The sequence below is a fragment of the Myotis lucifugus genome, unplaced genomic scaffold, assembly GCF_000147115.1.
Source record: "Myotis lucifugus unplaced genomic scaffold, Myoluc2.0 scaffold_114, whole genome shotgun sequence".
Lineage (NCBI taxonomy): Eukaryota > Metazoa > Chordata > Mammalia > Chiroptera > Vespertilionidae > Myotis > Myotis lucifugus.
In genome coordinates, this window is record NW_005871162.1 from 2,593,748 (window position 1) to 2,617,468 (window position 23,721).

General features: G+C 48.1%; 1 protein-coding gene across 1 annotated transcript; it reads right to left on the reverse strand.

The window, feature by feature from the left end:
- Window positions 1-917: 917 nt before the first annotated feature.
- Window positions 918-8,415, reverse strand: DCSTAMP (dendrocyte expressed seven transmembrane protein). The gene is made up of 2 exons (XM_023757792.1): window positions 7,589-8,415; window positions 918-942 (listed from the first exon to the last, which is right to left on the reverse strand). The coding sequence occupies exons 1-2, from the start codon at window positions 8,413-8,415 to the stop codon at window positions 918-920; spliced, it is 852 nt and encodes a 283-aa protein (XP_023613560.1).
- Window positions 8,416-23,721: the final 15,306 nt, after the last annotated feature.

Here is a 23,721-nt window from a genome sequence, read left to right on the forward strand (position 1 = left end):
ATGGTTATAAGATGTTAATATTTGGGGATGATGGGTGAAGGATAAATGGAACTCTACTATTTTGTGAGTCTGAAAATTTTTCAGAATGAAAATTACAAAGAAAAAATTTAATGTTTCTTTATTTCTTCTCCATTCTGGGACTTTAGAGATACTCAACTCAGTATTCCAGGAGGTTTTTCTCCTTCCTAGGTATTTAGAGTAGAGGGGAAATGGGCCCCTGTACCACAGAGTATTTATTGAGTACAGTGAAAAAGAGGCCCAATGTGAATTTTAACATTTTATATGATTTTGGTAAATGTGGTCCCCAAATAAATGTGGCTAGAGGACTTGGTAGAAGAGGAAAACAAACAAACAAAAAAACAGGAAAGGAGGCAGTAAGTGCAGAGGTGGTGATGAGAAGCAGTGAGGAGCTGCTGAAGATGGGTTGGGAAACAGTCCTTGAATAAGGGGGCAGCGGGGAGAGAGACAGTTGTGGGGGTAGGGAATAGCTATGAATGCTAATGAGAAGGGCTGAGTAGAGACAGAAAAGATGAAAGAGATGTTACTGGCATTATATATGTATGTTCTCCTTAGCATTTGCTTGTGAGCCTGCAGTAGAGATGTTGATTATTTTGTTTGTTTTTTTTTCTTTGAATATTACTCTATGCTGAGATTTATCCTCAAAGGGATTAGAAAAAACATGACCTAACGGTCCTAACCATTTACCTGGTAGACCTATGGCCCTTATGAAGAAAGGTAGTTTGCCCCCCAAACCCAGACCCTTGAGGGACCAGGCCATATAGATCTCTGATGCTGGGCGTGAGCAGTGACCACAGTCAGGGACCCAAGAGCTGGGGAAGTGTGGCCTCGGCCTACCGTGGGGGCCTCTCATGGATTGCATTCACCTGCAGCATCCACTTGTTTCTTTCTAATCACTTTCAGGACCGGAAGCCAGAAATGAATCTGAAGAGACAAAAAGGTGGATGAATGAGCACTAGAGTCGCTTCAAGTGCCTCTGACATAAACTCCTCATCGTGGGGCTCCTGGTGTCAGGAAAAATTGCAGAAGACCTTGACATGGCCAGGAAAGCTTATCCTTGTGGGTTTCCTGCATCTTTCATCATCTGTGAGCTTTTTCCTCTTGTGTACATTGTAGATCACTGATAGCAACAATGCAAATAACTGATTCTTGCCCTGGACCTGCAAATACATCTTATCTTGCAGAGTACAATTGGTCCTCCCATCGCCCTTGGGGAAGAAATCAGTTTCGCATCTCTGAAGCAAATCCCATTTTGGTATTCCTGATGGCCTGTATATGTGTGTGCTTTGAATTGGTTGGAATTTTTTTACTGTTTCCTCTTTAATTAACAACTTAAAAAAAATCTTTGACAAGTGCTTATTTTATATGTATATGAACGTCATTATGTTACCATATATGCATAACATACATGTATATCATATATATATATATATTAATTCTGGAGGATGAGCAAATTTTTTGGAGTTTACCAAGCTGTAGTAGATATTTCCCTCTATGTTATTTATTTTTCCTTGACCTAGTAAAGTAACATCTTGTTAGGCATTGTTCTTTAATAACCAAGCTGTAGTAGATATTCCCCTCTATGTTATTTATTTTTCCTTGACCCTTGACCTAGTAAAGTAACATCTTGTTAGGCATTGTTCTTTAATAGCTATTACAAAGGGCCATCCCAATAGTCTCTCTACAGTATGACTAAACATACTCACTTGAAATCAGTGTTTTGAGGACATCTTGTAGAATCCTCTAGACCAGCATTTAAAAATTACAAAACTAGGAGCCTTAGCCATGTGTATCTGTTAATTTCTCTCCCCCAGATCCCCCTCTTCCTCTGGTGTCCCATCTATTGTTGAGAATATAACCCTAATGTGAAGTTGAAGAGTGCTTTGAAATTCCATTTTGCCCTTCAAACTCAAAATGTCCTTCCTTACAGGTATACCCTCATCTTGGCCTTACCTTTGTAAAGTACAGACTCAGCTTCCTTTTTTCTTCTCCTACTGGCTGCTTTGATCTTTTCTTCAGTAGCTTTGCATGCAGGTACTGGATGCGCTCCCTCTGCACGCTTGGGTAGAAGGATGCTGACACCAGGATTTTAAGTTGCATCAGGAAGGAGGACAACAGTCCTAGCACCACTAGTATCACAAGAATAATACTGAGAGGAACCCAGGTTTTAGACAGAAGGAGCTTTGGTTTAGGAATGCAGTTGGGTTCAAACAGAGATACATTAAAGGGGGAGTCATGGATGATGTTTTGAGTTCCTTGCTCCTGAAAGGAAAGAATAAAATCATCAAGATCCATGCCATTTCATACTCATTCCTTGTCTTTCTCGCTGCTGCCCTGAAACACATATCATTTGTCTTAAAATAGGAAGCTTTGGCAGAAGGAGCTGCCATGGTTCCTTTTGTGTGCTGGCATTGGAGAAAGGTGAAGGGGTGGGCTTTATCTGTAGCTACTGCAGCGTTTTCCAAAGTGGGTTTGTGGAAATATAGGTTTCCTTGAAAGAGGGTATTAAATAAGTTAGACTGCTTGTCCCTTCTTTGGAGCGTCACGATGCCCATAAGACTGTTGAAGGCTCTGAGCAGAAGGTGGAGAAATCTGTTTAACTTCAGCCAGCAGTTATCCTAACATAGGTGATCGCATAACCGTTTCTATGGAGCACCTGTGTCTACACCTAGGGGCATGTGGGACTAACAAAAGATGGTTTTAGCTCTGCTGGGGGTGAAGGTTTTTGGAGTGTAGCCCCTTAAGACCCAGTCCTACCCTCCCCATGAGACCACAAAGTCGCAAAGCTGCAGAGGCATTAAATGATGTCCTAAGTGAACATTCCAGAGCTTGGGGGTAGGGGAGCTTATTCTTAGTGTAATAATACCAAGAATAGGTTTTACTGAAAGTGGCTCTAAAACCCTATTTTTAGAGGTCTCAAAATAGGACGTTTTCTTATTTCTTGGATGCTCAGGAGGGGTGCATGCCTTCCTGCTTGAAGGCCAGAGAACGAATCAGTTACCTTCTGCAAAATGACACGAGGGCAGGAGATGACATTGAGTGACCCAGCCAAGCCACCCGCAGGAGACGCGGGCGCTGATTCAGCGCTTCCTTTTCTCTGACCCGAGAAAGTCATTTAATCTCTCGGTGGATTTGTTTTCTAATTTGGTGAAACGGGAATTAATGGACCAGATCCTGTCCGTGAATAAACTACTCCCAGTGTAAACTAAGCACCTTCGGGAGGGAGCATTAACCGAACAGACTGAAGTACTTAGTCAGTGATTATCACCCCTGCACCCCAGAGTCCTGGGGCCAGGAAGAGGGAAATGACTTCTCAGAAAGAGCCCCACCACGCCCAGAGAACACCAGGCCCCTTGACCTACTCTAATACTTGGGTAGAAGCTGGAAATCCCAAACCAGGGACCTCCATACAAATGTGAAGTGAAATCAGTAATTTCCCCAGCGCTGTGGCTAAGCAATGAAAGGTATTTGTGTTGCCTCTCCCTTTCTCTTATTAAGATAGTTTGCCTACAATTAAATGGAGAGATTTCAATCTCCAGAGCAAAGGCATGCACTCTTTTTTAAAGCTATTGAAGAAACAAGCACATCGATTGAGTCCGTGATGAGAAATCCTGCAATAAGAAAGCAGCGGGTGTTCGCTCTGGGGAGAAGTTATTTCGTCTAGGAATCTAAGCGGAGGCTTTGCAGTTGGGAGTCAGAGCTTCATAAAGATTGAGTCAACGTTTTTGCACAGGGTTGGTGGAGGGTAATATGGAAGACAAATGAACTCTCTCAAAATCCTGAGCAATAGACTAAATGGTACCCCAATGCTTTAAAATGTGTTTACCTCTCTTAAGTAAACAATTTGCCAAGACAGCACTGAGTAATGGACAGAACCTACTTTGGCATCAGATAGTCCTGAAAAGTTCATCTAGACCAGAGGTTCTCAACCTGTGGGTCGCGACCCCTTTGGTGGTCTAACGACCCTTTCACAGGGGTCACCTAAGACCATCCTGCATATCAGATATTTACATTACGATTCATAACAGTAGCAACATTACAGTTATGAAGTAGCAACGAAAATAATTTTATGGTTGGGTCACAACATGAGGAACTGTATTTAAAGGGCCAGAAGGTTGAGAACCACTGGCTTAGACAAATGCTACGCACATAGTAGGTGCTCAATGAGCAGCAACTATGGCTATTTTTTCTTACAATGCACACCCATCCAGCTAGCTCAGTTCAGGTCATTTCCCATCCTCCTTCTTTCTCCTCCCCCCTCCCCCCATGTTTCTTCTTTAAAATTGTATGAAAGTGGGAGAGACATATTAGCAAAACCTTGAGCTGATATCTCTCTTCCTGCTTGACTTCTCCTTTGCAAACCTGAGGCAATGGGGGGACCAGGAGCCTCCAAGGGCTTCCTGGGGTAAGGGCAGGGCACTGCCAGTCTCAGGAAGGTGCTAGCAGCATAGTGTCCCAGGCACCACAGGAGAAGGTCTGTGGGCAGCAGCCTCGTCCTCACATCTGGTCCAGCGCCCATGTCCTGCTGCCACTGTGAGTGGACCTGGTGGCCTTCCCCACCGGGACCTGAGCCCCTCCATGGCAGACATCAGGGTCTAGAAATCTGCATCCCCAGGACCCAACACCCAAGAATGTATTTGTGAGGACATTGTCCTTGGAAAGCTTCTGGGCCATTTTTCAAAGGTAGAACTTGGATATGTCCCCACCCCCAACCCCACCCCCTTCTGTCTAAAATAGTGAGAATTCACAAAACAGGCAAGGGTGTTGACTGAGAGAGAAATAAATGAGAGATAAGGAAAAAGATAAAGGGGGAGAGGGAGAACTGAGAGGAGTGGCTCAGTGGTTGAATGTCGACCTATGAACCAGGAGGACACGGTTCGATCCCAGGTCAGGGGACATGCCCGGGTTGTGAACTCAGTCCCTGGTTGGGGGCGTGCAAGAGGCAGCCAATCCATGATTCTCATCATTGATGTTTCTATCTCTCTCTCCCTCTCCCTTCCTCTCTGAAATCAATAAAAATATTTTTAAAAAATATAAAGAGAAACAGGAAGCAAACGGAAGGGGAAGGGAGGGCAGAGGCTCTGACTAGCCACCCCCAGAACCAAGCCTGTCTGAAAAGCTCCATTATCCACTCTGCTGCAGATATCGGGAGCAGCAGGTTCTCGTAATTAACTCGATTCTTCAGGGGATGCAGCGTGTTCAGAGTAATCAACTTTGAGAAGCAGCCCAGGTGTGGAGGGGCAGGAGCCTGGACGGCCCTGCTGAGCCGGAAGTAAAGGGGCGGGAAAGTGTGGGTGCAGAAGGAGGATCCCAGCCCAGAGAGAGATATGGAAAGTGGGGCTTCAAAGAAGGGTTTGCGGGCGACCCCCCCTAAGATTTCCCTAGCACCCAGCACATGTGGAAGCAGCTGTTTGGGCTAGTGCACTCCGCCCCAGCGTGAATCTCCTCTCTCTCTCTCTCTCTCTCTCTCTCTCTCTCTCTCTCTCTCTCTCACACACACACACACACACACACACACGCTACGCAAGCACATGAACACACACGCACACAATAGACATGTGCATGTCCCACCTAGCTCAACTTCACAATCTCTGGGTTATAGAAAAGTAAGACAAGTGTCTGACAACATGCAGATCCTCTGAAATGACTCCACTGAGAAACCTGTGTTTCAATGTGCGGCCTATGGACCACCTACTTTAAAATCCACATGAAGTGCTTATTAAAAGTGCTCCCTTGTTTAAAACTGAATCTCTGTCAACTGAGGCCTAAGGCGCTACATTCACCCCAGGAAATTCTTCTGTTGTTGTTGTTAATCCTCTCCCCCAGGATATTTTTCCATTGATTTTTAGAGTGGAAGGGAGGGGGAGAGACAGAGAGAGAGAAACATCGATGTGAGAGAGACACATCCATTGGTTGCCTCTCACACATGCCCCGACTGGGGCCGGGGATTGAGCCTGCAACCCAGGCGTGCACCCTTGGGTGCAATCGAACCCAGGACCCTTCAGACCGAGGGCCGATGTTCTGTCCACTGAGCCAAACTGGCTGGGGCACTCCAGGAAATTCTTTTTTTAAAATGTATTTTTTATTTTTGATAATATTACAGATCCCAGGAAATTCTTAACACACTCAAGGTTGAAGCCACTGGCCTAAGCTGCCTAAAAAAGAAAAGTGTAGGAGGTTCCTTTTGTTTGTTTGTTTTTCTAGACACTAGCAGCAGCTGTATTTCTGGTTAGCGGCCCTTTTTCAATGACCTTCCTCTTTAAAAAAAAAAAAATTTTATTGATTTTTTTACAGAGAGGAAGGGAAAGGGATAGAGAGTTAGAAACATCGATGAGAGAGAAACATCGACCAGCTGCCTCCTGCACACTCCCTACTGGGGATGTGCCCACAACTTGGTACATGCCCTTGACCGGAATCGAACCTGGGACCTTTCAGTCCGAAGGCCGACGCTCTATCCACTGAACCAAACTGGTTAGGGCTGACCTTTCTCTTAAACACGACACTGATGCATTAGGATCCCTCCTATGATTGAGAAGGACTCAGGCTGCCAAGAAAAGGCGGTCTCATTCAGAGAAGGCACACGCAGTCTGCGTGCACAGCGAGTCTGCGGAGAGAGGAAGGCAGGCCCTAAATCAGCTGTCCGGTTCATGCCAGGAATCAACTTCGTGTTTCACCAGAGACCCCTCTTCCCACATTTCAGTGTCTGCTGACTATCGGAGGCTGAAAATGGCCCCCCAACGAGCTAAGATTCTAATCCCCAAATCTGTAAATGTGGTTTATTTGGGGGAGGGGGAACTCTGCAGATGTGATCCCATTAAGGACCTTGAGATGGAGAAATGACGCTGGATTGTCCTGGTGACCCTCCTGCAATCACATGCATCCTTTGAGGAGGAGGCAGAGGGAGAGAAGGCGATGTGAAGACAGATGGAGTGATGCAGCCACAAGCCAAGGAATGCCAACGGCCACCAGAAACTGGAAGAAGCAAAGAGTGGAATCTCCCTTAGAAGCTGAAGGGCGTGTGCTCTGCCAAAGCAGCTGATTTCAGCCCGGGGCCGCTGATTTCAGACTTCTGGTCCCAGAAGTAGAAGAGAAGAAATCTGTGTTGTTTTAGCCACTCACTTAGTGGTGATTTGTTACAGCAGCCACAGGAAACTAACAGTGACCCAACATGTTCAGAATGATATACTCTAACACCAGGACTTCAATTTACCCAACATCCGATGGGCTCCTTCTCCGTGCGAGGCACTGTACCAGGCGCCGGAGACCCAGAGGTGGGGAGACACTGCCCTGCCTTGTGAGGTTCGTGACCATTTTCAAACGGCCCAGCAAAGAGCCGGGATACCCCCACCAGTGCCTGGGAGCGCCTACCTCCCTGTGCAGTTTCAAGTGAACCTCCAGCGATGGCAAGTTTTGAAAGTGTCTGCTCACTGAGAAAACGAGCCGATACAGCAGAAAGTCGACGGCTGCAAACAGCACCCAGAGGTAGAGATGGGTAAGTATCGGGAGGAAAAACAGCCCCAGGTTCTTCCTTTCTTTAGGCGTCAGTCCGAAAGACGGGATGACAACGTACTTCTTCCTTTCCTTCTTACTCAGTGGGAGGACGCAGGGCCTCTGTTGATGCCTCTCCCCCTCATCGAACCGAACAAATTGTCTGGTGATGTAGACGTTTTCAAACTTCCGGCCACAGGGGTCCAGAAACCGCTTCATGAAGAGGCCCGTGCCGAGAAGCACCAGCAAGAGCCCGGCGAGGGCCAGTAGCTGCCGTCCCAGGGAGGACAACACCTCGGCCGCCGTCACCATCTGGTACAAGACCCCCACCACTTGGCCTTTGGTGTCATTTAGCTGTGCCTCCAGGGCTTGGCTGGGACTGAAAAGAGAGACTGCCAGAGTCTGGTTCCAAGACACGAGGCCATCAAATAGATCCAGGTGAGTGGCAAGGCCGTAAATCCATTGGATGGCTTCAATGTACCTCTGCAAAAGTGGCAGGTGAACGGAAAAGCTCTTGGCCCTTATGTTGCAAGTCATGCTGTCCAGGAGCCCTCTAAAGTTGTGGAAGATATTTCCCACGTGTCCAAAGATGACGATCCCCGTGCCGGCGGCAATCAGGGCGTTCCTGCCTTCACGCAGGCCACAGGAGAGGAAGAAGAGGGCCACAAAACACCTCCCGTGCTTGGAGCAGCACAGCAGAACCCAGGCAATCGCCCAGGAGATGGTGAAGACTAGGAACGAGGACAGGAACCAGGAGAAGGCCACCGAGAGGAGGCCCACCGAACTGAAAGCAACAAAAGAGCAAATTCCCAGATGTTGGAGGACGTCCACCCATCCAGGGCTTCTTGGAGACACATACATCCCCCAAAGACGTAGGAGGAGATGGGTGCCCGAGTTCCAGACCGCCATGCTCGCTGTGTCTCTGGAAATGAAAAAGAGACCGGGGTCAGATGTTGCTTTTGAACGTCCTCTGTCACCTTGTGAAGGGTATGGGGGTAAGGCCATAATCCTTTACCCTTCTTGGTCCCCGCACCCCTTGCAATGTGACTTTCCAGGTTCTCCCATCAAGAGATGAGAGAAATAGCCCAGTTGGCCTGGCTCAGTGGATAGAGCACTGACCTATGAACCAGGAGGTCACGGTTTGATTCCGGTCAGGGCACGTGCCCGGGTTGCGGGCTTGATTCCCAGTGTGGGCGTGCAGGAGGCAGCCAATCAATGATTCTCTCTCATCATTGATGTTTCTGTCTCTCTCTCCCTCCCTCTCCCTTCCTCTCTGAAATCAATTAAAAAATATATTTAAAAAAGAGGTAAGAGAAATAGAATCCATCAAAAAAAATGGTGGGCTGCCTCTTGCACATCTCCCACCGGGGATGTGCCCGCAACCCAGGTACATGCCCTTGGCCGGAATCGAACCCGGGACCTTTCAGTCCGCAGGCCGACGCTCTATCCACTGAGCCAAACCGGTTTTGGCATCATTGATGTTTCTGTCTCTGTCTCCCTCTCCTTTCCTCTCTGAAATCAATGAAAAAATATTTTTTAAAAAGAGGTAAGAGAAATAGAATCCATCAAGAAATGGTGGGCTCCATTTCTCCAACCTTTGAGCTTAGGATGCCTTGTGACATCGTTGGCCAATAGAATGTGAGGAAAGTGACCGTGTGCCAATCCTGAGCCCTGCCTTCCTCTTAGAACCCTGCTACTAACTTTTTGACAAGTCCAGGTGTGTTTGTCTATTGCTGTTATGGCAAGTTACCACCAACTTAGTGGCTTATAGAAACACATATTTATTCTCTTTCAGTTCTAGAGGTCAGAGGTCTAAACTGGGTTCAGAGGGCTCTAGGGCCGGATCCATTTCTTTGCCTTTTCCAGCTGGTAGGGGCTGCCTCCTTCCTTGGCTCATGGACTCTCCTCCATCTCAAAGCTGGCAATGCTGCATCTGCTTTATTCTGACCTCTGCTTCCCCCCTGGTATCTTCTCTCTTTGACTCTAATCCTCCTGCCTTCCTCTCATAAGGTTCCCTGTGATGATACTGGGCCCACCCAGATAACGCAGGAAAATCTCCCATCTCAAGATCCTTCACTTAAGCCAGTGGTTCTCAACCTTCCTAATGCCGCGACCCTTTAATACAGTTCCTCATGTTGTGGTGACCCCCAATTTCATTGTTACAAATTGAACATAATTAAAGCATAGTGATTAATCACAAAAACAATATGTAATTATATATGTGTTTTCCGATGGTCTTAGGCGACCCTGTGAAAGGGTCGTTCGACCGCCAAAGGGGTCGCGACCCACAGGTTGAGAACTGCTGACATAAGCACACATCTAGAGTCCCTTTGACCATGGAAGGTAACATTTTCACAGGTTCTGGGCATCCAGACACAGACATCCTTGGGGAGGGGCATTATTTAATGTGTCTTATACGGGTTGGGCTGTTGAATAATGAGGGACACATGACCAATCTATTGCATCAACTCAGCCAATAGGTAGCTAACTGCCAGACCACCCTAGACCAGCTAGTCCCCAGCCAGTCCTCCGGCTGATGACAGAAACGAATGCTTATTTATTTTAAGCCACTAAGTTCTGTGCTGCTGGATTAGCCAGTGCTTGTTACTTGATAAAAAGCAGCAATACTGTATCATGAGTCTTAAAGGTTGAAACAATGCCTAGGCCGATGGACCGGCTGAAATCAATAAGCTGCACTAAGTATGGTCGTTTTTTGATAGTCATCTGTTTTCTTGTTCTCTCATTTAACAGACCAGAAAGCATACCAAGGGCATCTTCAATGTGGGACTGGATTGAGGCCACTGTATCTCCGCCCTGTTCCGTTGGGTCCCCCCTCCTGCCCCTACCGCTGAGTGCAGTTCTCTCCCGAGACTCTTACAAGGGAAACGAGAATCTTTTGTCACTGAGTTAATTATCTTTTCTTTTCCCTGAGATCTGGCATAATTAAAATGAAGGTGCGATGGGGCTGCTACCACCCTGTCAATCATGCAGATTTAGGTCTGTGATGAACCTGGGCTGGCTTGGAACTATACAAAATCAATTAGAGATATTTCTTTCTTGATTGACATAAAATATCTAATGAGCATTAATGAGCATTATACCATATGTATGGGATTTGAATGAAGGCATTGATCAATTTTAAAACACTCTCAAATAAATAAATAAATAAATAAATAAATAAATAAATCTCACATGAGATAGGATGGGGCTGCATTTATGGAGAATCTCCATATGTCTGAGCCAGTGACTTACGCTCGGAGTGTGAGAGAGGCATCCAGGCATTGGCTAGAGGGCGTGAACTGAGCCCCCTGAGGTGAGGAAATGATTGCCCGTCTGGGTTCAGGCTAAATGGGGTTAATGGAGGGCAGAAACGAGATGGGGAAAGAGGCAGGTTAGAAACAAACCTGTGGCAATTTCTCCAGCCATGATCTAGAGGGCTTGCAGCTCCGGTCACGTAATCTGAATGGGAGTGCTCAGCACAGAAAGGTACGGGGAGAAATTACGTGTTGAAGGAAGGTCATTACCATGTGGAACTGGCCTTATCAGAGATTCAAGAGAATGATCGTACTTTATGGGGAGAAAAGGGAATTGGAACGGTCATTAAAATGAGGCCCAGCAAAGGCATGCAGTTCTTTTTTCTGGAAAGCTTGCTTCCATCCAGAATTGGGGTTGGTGTGAGGTTGGCAGTGTTCCCTGCACCCGTCCCCTCCCAGACCTCTCTGACCCTGAACTCGCTGATGGGCCCCTGTTCTCCTGGCTCTTTCCCAGCATCGCTGGTCCAAGTGAGACCTGCTTCACTGCGTGCATGCGCAGGAGGACCCCAGCAGTCAGCAGTGAGCAGGGCAGGGCTACCCACACCACAGCACGTCAGGAGGGGCTGCCTCTCCTCCTAAGTGTGTCCCTATTCTCTCTCTCTGTCCTGGCTTTGGATTGGACCCGAACCATGATTTGACTAACCGACACACTAATAGGTATCACTTGCCTCTTGTGTCCTGGCCACCTTACCTACAGCGTCTGCCTGCAGCCTCTGGAGACAGGTGCTCACACAGGGCCCCTGGGGCTGAGCGTGCTCATGCAATGTGTCAGCGCTCGCACAGAGAGTGGGCGGCCGCACGGGCTTCAGACCAGGTCTCTCTGACTCCTGGCCAGCTCCCTGTCGCCTGCATCATGCCCGGATTCCACGACTCGGTTACGTGACAGGATGCTCAGCTCACTGCGTACCTGCTGCAAACACATCCCACAACCGACCTGTGGTCGCAGCCCCACTTCCGTCTGCTCAGTGTTTTCTCTCTCATCAACATAGTTGGCCCTGTAAGGGTGTGTCTCAAATCAACAGCCTTTTCTCTAAAGCAAACCTGAAGTCCAGTCCCAGCCGTTTTATTTTTCTCTCTTTCCCCTTAGGAGGCGCCATTTTGCTTGCTTCCTAAAAAATTAATAATGCACATTTTAGATTCATTTTTTTCCTTCTTTTGTACAGTGTGTTCTTCATTCAGATATTTCTCTGAAGATAAGAAACAGATTCATGGACACGTTAAAATTTGAACACTCGGCAATAAACTCTAATACCACTTAAATAAGAGAGATGACTGCAGTTTTGTCCTGCAAGAGGAACATGTTTTCTTAACAAGCAACAGCGCTAATATCCTCCCCGTTGTGTCTGTGCTGAAAACAGCATGTCACCAAAAGACACCAACACGGATGTCTTGCGTGTCCCTTCAGATGCCTGCGGGCGGCTCCCTCTTGCTCCTGCGCAGGCGCAGTCACTGCTGCTTGTCATCTTTCTCCACATACCCCAGTTCTTCCCTCTTCTGCTAATCAGGGAATCAGGGTTTGGACAAGGTGGTTCTTTATTTCTTTCTCAACGGGACCAGCCCAGGGCAGCAGCTCCGGTACTCAGCTCTGTCCTCTTGCACTTTCTGCGACCAGGCTAATGTCCTAGGTCTGTGCTGTGCAATAGGTTGGGCACTAACCATGCATAAGGATTGAGAACTCGACACAGGGCTAGTGCAGCTGAGGAGGTGAGTTTTTAACTTTCTGTAGTTTTAATGAAATGTCATGTAAGCCGTCTCCTGTGGCTGATGACGGACGCCGGGCTGGCTGGTCTCCACGGGTGAGGAAGTGAAAGAGGCTAAGGGACTGGCCCAGCCGTTCCTGGTTTTGGGGGCAAGCTGGGAGTGAGCCCCTAGTTCTGCACCATCAGTGACACACTTCCCAACACACATGTCTCATGGCTGACTTTTCATGAAAATCCTGTTTAAAAATCCTTAACAGGGCTCCCGAGCTAAATGGAGCTCAATTTCCCACACAACAAATTTGCCTTCAGGTTCCACAAAATACATAAGTGGGGAAGTGAACAACCTATAGCCTGTGCCTCTGTACAAGAATTAGTTCAAGAGTCCTGATCATGGACAGTTAGCAAGTTGTTGACTGAGTGGCCACTGTTTTCACGTCTGAAACACATTATTGTTCATCTTCAGAAACTCTGGACTATATCTAAACATTGTAGATAAGGAAGGTGAGGCTCAGAGAGGTTCAGGAACTTGCCTAAGGTCACACAGTCTAAGGGGAAGAGCCAGGATTCTAACCCACGTTCAAGTGACACTGAAGGTTCAAGATCGGCAGCTTCTCAGACCCTCTTTAACATGAACTTCAAAGAGGAGCTTCCAAATTTGGTGGAAACACATTCCCAGAATCCCAGTCACACATGCATCCTGAAATGCGGATGCAGTGATGCCAGCAGGAGCTCTCCCCTCGCTGTCATCTGAATCCGGTGGCCTCCCCCTCCCCTGCCAGCACACTCCCTGAGCCCTCCAGCTGGCTGCGGGGCTCCCTCCCGGTGTCAGGCCCACCCTGGTCTGAGGTCCAGGCTGCAGAGCCTTCTTCCTAACCGAGCCATCTGTCCCAGGGTCCGGGATGGGAGGTGCCTTCAGGGTTGGCCCAACTCTGTTGAGCTCTTCCTGTACTGAAAAGCCAGAGCAGTGTGGGGAGCACTCCGCATCGCAGCTGCCTGCGGGGGTCACACAGATGCCTTGGAGCAAAGGCCATCAGGAGACAGATACTTTCGGGGGGCGAGGAGGATGAGGCGATGGGCAGTGGAGAGGCTGGGCCCCAGTGTAAGCTCCCGAGCAGCAGCCCCCCACCAGCAAATTTTCTTCCAGGCGGTACAGAGACAAGGTTGTAGAGTTGCCAGATTTCCTGATTCTTTTTTTTTTTTTTTCAAGAAAAGCTGAAATCTAGATTTCTTTGGGTGACATCTGATTTTTTTTATTTTATTTTAAGTAGACTCGAATTATTTTTAAAACACTCTGGCTGATTGTGTCCACTGGTAGCCAGTCTGCAACCCATGGTCTTTGGGGAATCCTCACATGACTTCATCTTCTCTCTGCCTCGCCTCCCTCCCCACCTTATCCTTCCTCTTCTCCGCTGATCTGAATTACCTTTCCCTCTTTTGCCCCTGGGACGTTTTAAAATCATGCTGCAGGCCAGTTTCCAGTCTCACGCATAAGGCTTTTCCTCTACGCCTTGGGAATATTTATTTTTGCCCCAAAAGCTCTGATTCTATTTTACTCACCTCCCTTGTGCTAGTAGATTGAGCCCCTCCCTCCCTCTCCATTGCTTCTTCCAGCAGCTTCTGAAAGGCTCACCTGGTCCCTTTAACCTGCAGTTTCTCTTTATGTTGCCTCCATTACCAATAATTTTTATTGCCTGTCTCAACATCCTGTCTCCCGTGCATCCAATACCTGCTTCTTGCTTTTACCAACAGCATATCCCAGAGTCATCGCCACTTTCCTGCCTCGATCTCTAACCTGCACTTTGCACCACACATCAGTCGGCAGGGGGAGGGGGAGGACCACGCCAGAGTCCACAGGAGAGGATCGCAAGCTGAGGCCCGTCTCTCTCTCACGGGGTGAAGGCTGTTCTGTGTGGCTGAGTGCAGGGGAACAAGGAAAGGGACAGGGCTGGCGATGAGGAGCCATGCGGAACCTCGCAGCCTGTGTCTCCAGCCTGAGTGCACACTTATCTACTTTCACGCAGAGCTCAGCTGTTGCCATGGGAAACAGAAGTGGCCAAGCTTCTCCATCAAGCCCGCACATGCTAGCAGGCAGCAGCTGCGAGGTGCACGCACAAGCTGGGAGGGGCATACACAGTGGGTTTGAGTGTCCCCCCCCAACCCCCACCGGGACAGAATGCCAGTGGCAGCAACAAAAGCCCAGGCATGGAGGGCATGGGCTCCCAGCCACCACCCCACCCCCAAAGTTACCCACGTTGTTAGGGAGTCAAGGGCACCAACATTTCCGAGCACCATCCTTTGAGCACCGATCAACTCTCAAGGTGCAAAGAACCCATCCCTGCTTCACATACGAGGCCCAGTCAGCAGCCATGGCACTGGGCCCTGAAAGAACACTGAGGACCTCCGAGTGAGTGGCTCACCCGGAGCCTCTAGACAGGGGGATGTAGCAGATGCACATCACCGGGCTGCCCCAGCGCTGGCCAACCGCAAGGACCTGGAGGGGAGGACCCTGGGAGCTGCCCGAATGTGTCCCCTGCCCACTGGAGGAGCACTCGCCTTGGCTGACATCCCGAAATTTCCAGGAAGTGAGACCAACTCATTCTGCCCCTGCGCCCATGCAGAAGCCATTGGCTTACGTTCAGCAAGCCCAGATAGTCTGCAGACCCCCTGGGGAAAATCCACCCAGATGGGCACGCCCTCTATTCTTGAGGTGCTCCTCCAGCCTGCTCTGCTGATCCCCTGTGGGAACCTCGTCGGAACCCACCAGCCTCTCTCACTGTCTTCGGGGCTTGATGGGAATCCCATTTTAAAGGAAATGTGGACAAAGGACAGAGTGGAATAGAAAAGGGGCATCGGCAGGGAGACCTGTGGTCGAGTCTGCCTTCCCCCAGAGCGGGCTGTGTGACCTTGGACAGGTCACTTCACCTCTCCAGACCTCAGCCCCCTTGGGCTGGCCCGGTGCTAAGGTTCCTGCCGCCCAACAGTCTCTGAAATAAAGGAAAGAAGAGCGGCAGAGCTGGCCCCGGGTGCTGGCATTTCACAGCAGTCCCACGCCTGTAACTGGGGCAAAAGAAGAATAAAGCGTTTCTTGTCCTTTCCTCTTTTTCTTTCTTTTAAAAAAAATTCTTGCAAACTTATCATTTGATTGTGAACATCCTGTTCTCTCAGCCTGCCAAAATAGCTGGAGCAGGCGCCCGTTTGAGGCGGAATGAATCCCTCAGAACTTGGTTTTAATCATCCTTGCCTTGAGAAAGCCAGCAAGTGCCCGCCTCTGTGAAAGCAACCTTCACACAAGAAAGGAAAGATTAATGAAAGCTACCAGGTAAACAGAACGTTTACGGAACAGTTCAGTCCATCAAGTGCGTGGCCCCGGGCGCCGTCCCAGATGGGCAGGGCAGCCCCACCCGAGGCTGGGCCAACAGGGATTACTTCCCCCAAAGGCTGGGGAGAAGCTTAAGTCACCACAAGCTACTCTGTCAAGAGGATATTCATGCCAAGCTCTTCCCTGAAATGAGGGTATTCAGACCCCTCAGCCAGCATTACAAAGACTTTCTGATCATTTTGTAGGTGGGTAAGCTGTCAGGGGCAGGAAAGGGGGATTAAAATACCCTCTGGCCTCAATTGTTTATTCTGCTGTACTAATATTTAACTTTTTCTTGGGGGAAAAAAAAAGGCAATTTCGAAAATAAGATTATCCTGAAAGTTTACTTACAGGTTCCTCAGGGGCTCTTCTCTATCTGTCCTTCCCAGGCTGTCCGTGTTGATAGAGGACAGGAAAAAAAGGAAGCAGAATGACAAGAGGGTCACAACACCGTGAATCAACTGCTTTATTTCTCACACAAAGTGACTAAGTCACTTCGTATTGTCAGAGGGGAGAACTGGTGTAAAGGAACTACCGATTTCTTTCTGGTATTTTTCCTCAGAACAGACGTGATAGAGGATCGTGAAATGGGACGTCTTCAAACACGAGGAGTACATGATGAAAACTCGGGTGGTCGGCCTCCTGCCCTCTTTTCTCTTCACTCGCACACTCCCCACAGCACAGTCCTCACTGCATCCGCAGTCGGAGAGGCAGGCTGCGTGAAGGCACCACCTCTGCTTCGATGACCCCAGGCTAGTGTGAAGTCTGTCATGCCTCCCAATCCTGCACGGGACTCACCAGCCTAGAAACTGAGCTGCCAGTCAAGAGGACCAGCTTGTGCGGTTTCAGGGAACGAGGAAAGTCTAGTTCCACTAAACGCTTCTTCGCCTTTGGATTGAGACCCATACTATAGCAGCAAGAGCTTTTAACCTTAAAACCCGTGGGTTCCTGACAAAATGCAGATATCCCCGAGAAGGGTTGATATAAAGAAAAATATAAAATCAGTAATTGTAGGTATGTGAACATTTGAAGTTTAGGAGACACAGCTATCAATCAATAAACAATAGGGATCCGGTGATGGTCGTAGGCAAATGAACTTTACAAGAGAATCCGTGAGCATCGCTGGAGGGGAGTGAGTACAGGGGCAGGAAGCTGCGTTAGGAGAAGGACCAGCGTATAGGTCAGTGTTCTGCAGAGAAACAGGACCGCGGTAGAGTTGATGTAGCCACTGGATTGCAAAGGTGGAGAACAGGCAGAAGTCCCTCTTCTCTCCAGCGACCTCAGTCCTTTTTCTAAGGCAGCGGTTCTCAATCTTGGCTGCACATTAGAATCACCTGGGAATCTTTTTTTAAAATCCTGATTTCTGGGCCTCATCCTCCAGAAATTCTGTTTCTTTGTTATGGGGCGGGGCCACAACATTAGTAACAAAGACAGAATTTCCAGAGGATGAGGCCCAGAAATCAGGATTTTAAAAAAAGATTCCCAGGTGATTCTAATGTGCGGCCAAGGTTGAGAACCACTGCCTGAAGGACTTGAGCTGATTGCAGGAGGTCCACCCACATTATAGAGGATAATCTGCTCTATTCAGAGTCTTCTGATTAAATGAAGAGCATGGAGGTTCGCAGGGAATGTGACTGGAGAAGTAAGGCCCCAGACAGATGTCCAGGTGGAAATATTCATCCTGTGACCAGCCGGGACCACGGGCCTGGGCTTAGAAGAAGACCTGAGGTGTAAAGACAGCTGAGAATTAGCCAGACGAGTGCCTGCAGCGTAGCATGCAGGGCATTTCTGTTGAATTCAGCTGCAAACGGAAACTATGAAACCAAGTGGATTTCCAGAGGGAGACGTGTGGGGAGAGAAGGGCAGAAGAGAGAACCTCGGTGTACTGTGTACTGGGCCACGGGGCGCCTTCCTGACACTCACAAGGTCTGGTGGCTGCTGAGTCATGGAGCTCACAGAACACTAGGGAAGGCTCAGGAGCACAGCTGCCTCCGGGAGACTGGGAGGAGCCTCTCATGTGTGTGTGTGGTGGGGGTGGGGGGTGGGGGTGGGGAGGAGGTAGGCAGGGAGGCATTTCAGACCGAGGAGACAGCACAGGCAAATGCATGGAGCCCACTGAGACTGTTGCAAAAGTCTGGATGTGACTGCAGGGTAAGGCTAGGGGGTGATAGATCCTCCCTTCCCCCAACTGGTGGGCGGGGTATGACGTAACCTGCAGCCCGGAAACACCTGAGTGACTAACCAGGTACCTTATATGGACTATACATTAGACCACCAATCCACACCTGCCAAATACCCCTAAGCCCTTGTCCTATATGGACAATGCAGTAAGCCACCAATCAGAGTGCGCCGAGTCCGCTAAGCCCCCACCCCTTCCCATTCCGCCCCTCAAAAGGCGTGCCCACCCTGCACGTGCTGCTGTCCTCCCCTTTGTGAGGCCGCCCGCAGGTGCTTCTCTCTAACAAAGCCTGTAGTCCTGGTTTTAGGCCTCCGTCTGATTTTTCCATTTTGGTGCCGAAGACCCGGGAGAGGTGAACGGGAGCATGGACGATCCTCGAACCTAGGCCCGAGCTTCTGATTCCTGCTCTGGCCCTGCTCGGTGGGTCGGTTCTGAGTTGATTGGCCCGCTCCGGACACCTCTCAAACCCTGCCGCACCAGGACACGTGGGGATCTCGTCGCTTCCCTCCCACCGGTAGGCTTCAGGGACTTTTCCTGGGGCCACAGCCCTAACCGCCCCGCACACCGGGCTGATTTAGTCCTGATTTTAAGGGAAGAGAGCCTTTGAAACAAGGTGTTTTCATTCAAACAAGAAGGTACAGGCTGCAGTGTAGAAGCCCCACTGGGGAATCCAGATGCAATGCCGGGGGTCCCAGGGAAGGGAAGAGTCCAGGAGTGGAGAATGCAGGGCAGGTTGGAGATCGGGAGGGAGGGAAGAACGGGCCAGCCGGGAAATGGCCTTAGACTTTGGTGGTTAGGTCACTGGTTCTCTTGAAAGAGCCATTTGGGTGGGGGGCTGGGAGTGAACCGAAAGCTAGAGGGGAAAGGCAAGTCAACAGATACCTGGTAGTAATGCCGGGGGTGGAAATGGAGAGAAAGAAGGCAATAGTAGAGAAGCAAGGGTTTTGGTTTTGGGAAGAACAGAAAATTGCATAGGAGAAGGGACAGAGGAGGAGGTAGGTGAGGAGAAAGCTAGAAAAGCTGCTGAGGATGGTCTCAGCTCTCTCGGAGAGGAGAGGGAGCCTTCAAAAAGAAGGGGGGCCGAAACCGGTTGGCTCAGTGGATAGAGCGTCGGCCTGCGGACTGAAAGGTCGCAGGTTCAATTCCGGTCAAGGGCATGTACCTTGGTTGCGGGCACATCCCCAGCAGGAGATGTGCAGGAGGCAGCTGGTCGATGTTTCTCTCTCATCGATGTTTCTAACTCTCTATCTCTCTCCCTTCCTCTCTGTAAAAAATCAATAAAATATATTTTTTAAAAAAAGAAGGGGGGCGGCGACAGAAGTTGTGGTTTGAGGAGAGTAACTCTGGGAGCAGCTGCTAGAAGCAGCCCTGGGGGCAAGGAGGACCCCAGCACCCAGGGGCCACCAGGGGGTGCCAGTGAGTACGGTTTTGAAAGCCCCAAGCTTTGGAGTGGCAGAAAGTGGCTAATTGGGTTTAGACCTTGGAGACTCCAAAAAGTGGGCGCAGGTTAATGTCAAGGGGCTGGGGTGTCAGCAGAGCAGGTAAGCTTCAGCTGTTGCTGCGAGGTTTCTTTCCTGGCTTCCCGTGAACTTGGAGGATGGAAACGCTGTCCTCAGCTGGGGATTTTCACCTGATTCAGCTCCCATGTTCCTTAATGGCTTTGAAAGTCTGCGGTTTGTGGGCTGGACTCGGAGAGTGCCTGTATTCCTCAGATACATAGCTTCCGGACAGCAGTGGTGGAGAGGGTCTGATATGCAGGAACCATCCCGATCCTAACGCCAGGACCCCGTGGCCACCAGCCAACTGAAGTTGGGGTGTGAGCCTCCAGGAGTCTGTGGGATGCTGCCTGGGGTGGTCAGTCATGCTGACATCTTACCACAGAAGTGAGTTTCGATTTGATGAGTAAGGAAGCATGGCTAATCCCAGGCTTCCTCCTGACCGTGACTCATTCAGGCCGGGGATCCCTGTGGAGAACAGAGATAGGGTGAGGCTGCGAGGCCCGGCCTGGACATTGAGGAGCTCTTAACCCCTTCAACATTATTGTAATGTTTTATGAACAACCTAGTAGAGGTAATAAACTTCATTCATATGTTGAAGGAACGATGCGAGAATTCCGGGCCGTCTCTACTCTAAGATTCTTTCCTGTTAATTCAGGGTGACATTCCCAGGTCTACTGTTCTCAGATCCTCCAAGGGACAGACCTTGACCACTTCTGCTATTTCAACAGGAAGTCTTTCAGTGCTTCCCACTCCCTTCTTCACTGAGGCCGCTTCTCCCCCCAGCCCCACCCGCCTTGCCTTTTGTCCCTCTGGGACCTTGTCTAGCTCCATCAGCTTTGTCTCCTGTTCAAGTCTATTTTTCAAACATAACTGTGCACCAGGCCTGGGCAAGATCCCAGGGTTCCCCTGATGGCAGATGCATGACCCCATGTCCGGCTGTTAAGACAGATACACATGTAAGGGCGTCTACACCCAGGAACAAAGACGTTATCTAGAAAGGTTTGTGCAAACACTGAACCCTTTCAGGGGTAGAGGATAGAGTGAGGGAGAACCGGAGAGAAGAGAGAGGGTGAGGCCAAGTTCTTTGGAGAAACTGGGAGGAGACTGAGTAAAGCCACAGGGTCCCAGAAGTGCCAGGGTCTGGCCAAGGTAAATGTTCTTCCCACCTTCTCCCCAGCCTTCCTTGCAATCAGACCATGGGTATGGGCTCAACCCTAACCAATGGGAAAAAAGGGAAGTCTTGGAGGAAGTATTTAGCCTTCTTAAAAAGACACTCATAGGAGGAAATAAGTTCATCTTCATTATACCGGGCTGTACCTGCCTGTGACTTTTAGAAGAGCTGCAATCATTTTGGTAACATGAGAAAAAACAGAGGCAAGATATGGGAAGCATCTGGGTTCACGGCGGCATCTGTAGCCACTGAACAAATCCTCTCCCCTCTGGCCCCAGACACCTGGTATGAAAGAGAGTAAATATCCCAATTGCTCAGCCACTTTTAAAAAATAAACCTTACTTTTTTTCTTTTTGTTTTTTTAATCCTCACCCGAGAATATTTTTCCATTGATTTTTAGAGAGAGTGAAAAAGAGAGGGAAAGACAGAGAGAAATATTAATGTGAGAGAAACACATGGATTGGTTGTCTCCTGCACGAGCCCCAACTGGGCCAGGGAGGAGCCTGCAACCGAGGTACGTGCCTGTGCCTTTGACTGGAATCGAACCCAGGCCGACGCTCTACCCACTGAGCCAAACCAGCTAGGGCTAAACCTTAATTTTTAGAGCAGTTACAGGTTCACAGCAAAATTGAGCAGAAGGCACAGAGATTTCTCATGTATACCCTGTCCCTCACATGCACAACCTCCCCCACTATCAACATTCCCCACCGGAGTGAAAATTTGTTATGATGGATGAATCTACATTGACACATCGTAATCACCCATAGTCCGAAGTTTACATCGCAAATCACTGCTGGCGTTGTACGTTCATTGGGTTTGGCCAAATGTGTAATGACTTGTGTTCAACATTATAGGGGGTATTCAGTCATTCAAGTAGTTTCATTGCCCTTGAAATCCCATGTGCTCTGCCTACTGATCCCTCTCTGCCCCGTAACTGCTGGCAAGCACTGCTCTTTTACTGTCTCCAGTTTTGCCTTTTCCAGAATGTCATATAGTATGTAGCCTATACAGATGAGCTTTCTCCACTCAGTAATATGCACTTAAGTTTATTCCATTTATTTTTAAGGTCAAGTCACTTGTAAACACACCTTTATTAAGGTGTAATACAATTATACATATTTAAAACATCATCACAATCAAGATAGTGACCATTTCCACCACTCAGAAGTTTCCTATGTGCATCACTCTGTCCTCTTCCTCCCACTCCCCCTCAGGCCACCACCAATCTGCTTTCTGCCACAATAGATTAATTTATATTTTCTAGAATTTCATAGATGGCACCATAGAGTATACACTCTTTTTTTCCTTCTTGTCTGGCTTTTCTCATGCAGTGTAATTATTCGAGGATTAGTCCATGTTGTTTCAGGTATCAATAGTTCATTCCTTTTTATTGCTACTAGTATTCCATTGTTTGACATACTACAATTTATCTATAAACCTGCTGATGAACATTTGGGTTATGTCCACTTTGAAGACATTAAAAATAAAACTTCTAGGGACATTTGAATACACGTCTTTGTATGGGCACATGCTTTTGTTTCGTTTGGGAAGATATCTAGGAGTGGAATGGCTGGGTCATACGGTAGGTAGATGTTTATCCTTTAAGACAGGGGTCCTCAAACTACGGCCCGCGGGCCACATGCGAATACAAATATTGTATTTGTTCCCGTTTTGGTTTTTTACTTCAAAATAAGATATGTGCAGTGTGCATAGGAATTTGTTCATAGTTTTTTTTAAAACTATAGTCCGGCCCTCCAACGGTCTGAGGGACAGTGAACTGGCCCCCTGTTTAAAAAGTTTGAGGACCCTTGCTTTAAGAAATGGTCAATGTTTTCTAACGTGGCTGTACCGTTTTACTTCCCCTCCAGCAGAGGGTGAGTTTCACTTGCTTCATGTCCTCACCAACGTTTGGTGGGGTCAGTCTTTCTCATTTCACCCCCTCTGAAAACAGGGTGCAGTGGTACCTCATTGTGGCTTTGCATTTGTCTAGTGACTAAATGATGTGGACATCTTTTCATGTAGTTATTTGCCATCCCTATATCTTCTTTGGTGAAGTGCCCGCACCTGTCTCTAATTACTAGGTGTACCGGTTAATAATGCGGATTTTTTTTTTCAGTAGATGGCGCTACACATATGTTGATATATATGTGAGTGGATATGTATGCTATTTTGTTGTATTGACAACAAGCTTCAAAACTTCATATGTCAAATTTTCTGAAGGTGTTAACATCATAGATATTTTTACGCTTAAACATGTCAAATTTCGTGCTAAAAAAAAAGCGCATTTGCGGGAAGTTTTAATTCGTTACTTTATTTGGAAGAAAAGTGCTGCTGAAAGTTATCGTATGCTTTGGGAAGTTTATGGTGAACATGCTCCATCTCAAGGTACTTGTGAACGCTGGTTTAAATGCTTTAAAAGTGATGATTTCGATGTGAAAGACAAAGAACGTCCAGGTCAACCGAAAAAGTTAGAAGACCAACAATTACAAGCATTATTGGATGAAGATGTGTGTCAAACTCAGAAACAACTTGCAGAAAGATTAAACGTTGCTCGTTTGCTGAATCGAACCCAATTGTTTGCTAATTTCCAATTGTTTACAAGCAATGGAAAATATTTGAAGGGAAGGAAAATGGGTGCCACATCAACTGAACGAAAGACAAATGGAAAACCGAAAAGTCATCAGTAAAATGTTGCTTCAACGGCACGAAAGTCTTTTTTGCATTGAATTGTAACTGGCAATGAAAAGTGGATTTATTTTGAGAATCCCAAACGCACAAAATCATGGGTTGATCCAGGTCAACCATCAACATCGACTGCAAGGCCAAATCGCTTCGGAAAGAAGACAATGTCTGCTTTGGTGGGATCAGGAAGGTGTGGTGTATTATGAGCTTCTAAAACCAGGTGAAACCGTTAATACTGATCGCTACCAACCGGTTAATAATGCAGATTTTATAATCAAAGAAAACACGATAATTTCAAGAGTGGCTTCTTGT

Coding starts and splice junctions, on each gene's coding strand:
- DCSTAMP (XM_023757792.1), bottom strand. CDS start 8,415: ATGGCGGTCTGGAACTCGGGCACCCATCTCCTCCTACGTCTTTGGGGG. Junction 943..7,588: donor AGTAAGAAGGAAAGGAAGAA/GTACGTTGTCAT, acceptor TTGTCTCTTCAG/ATTCATTTCTGGCTTCCGGT.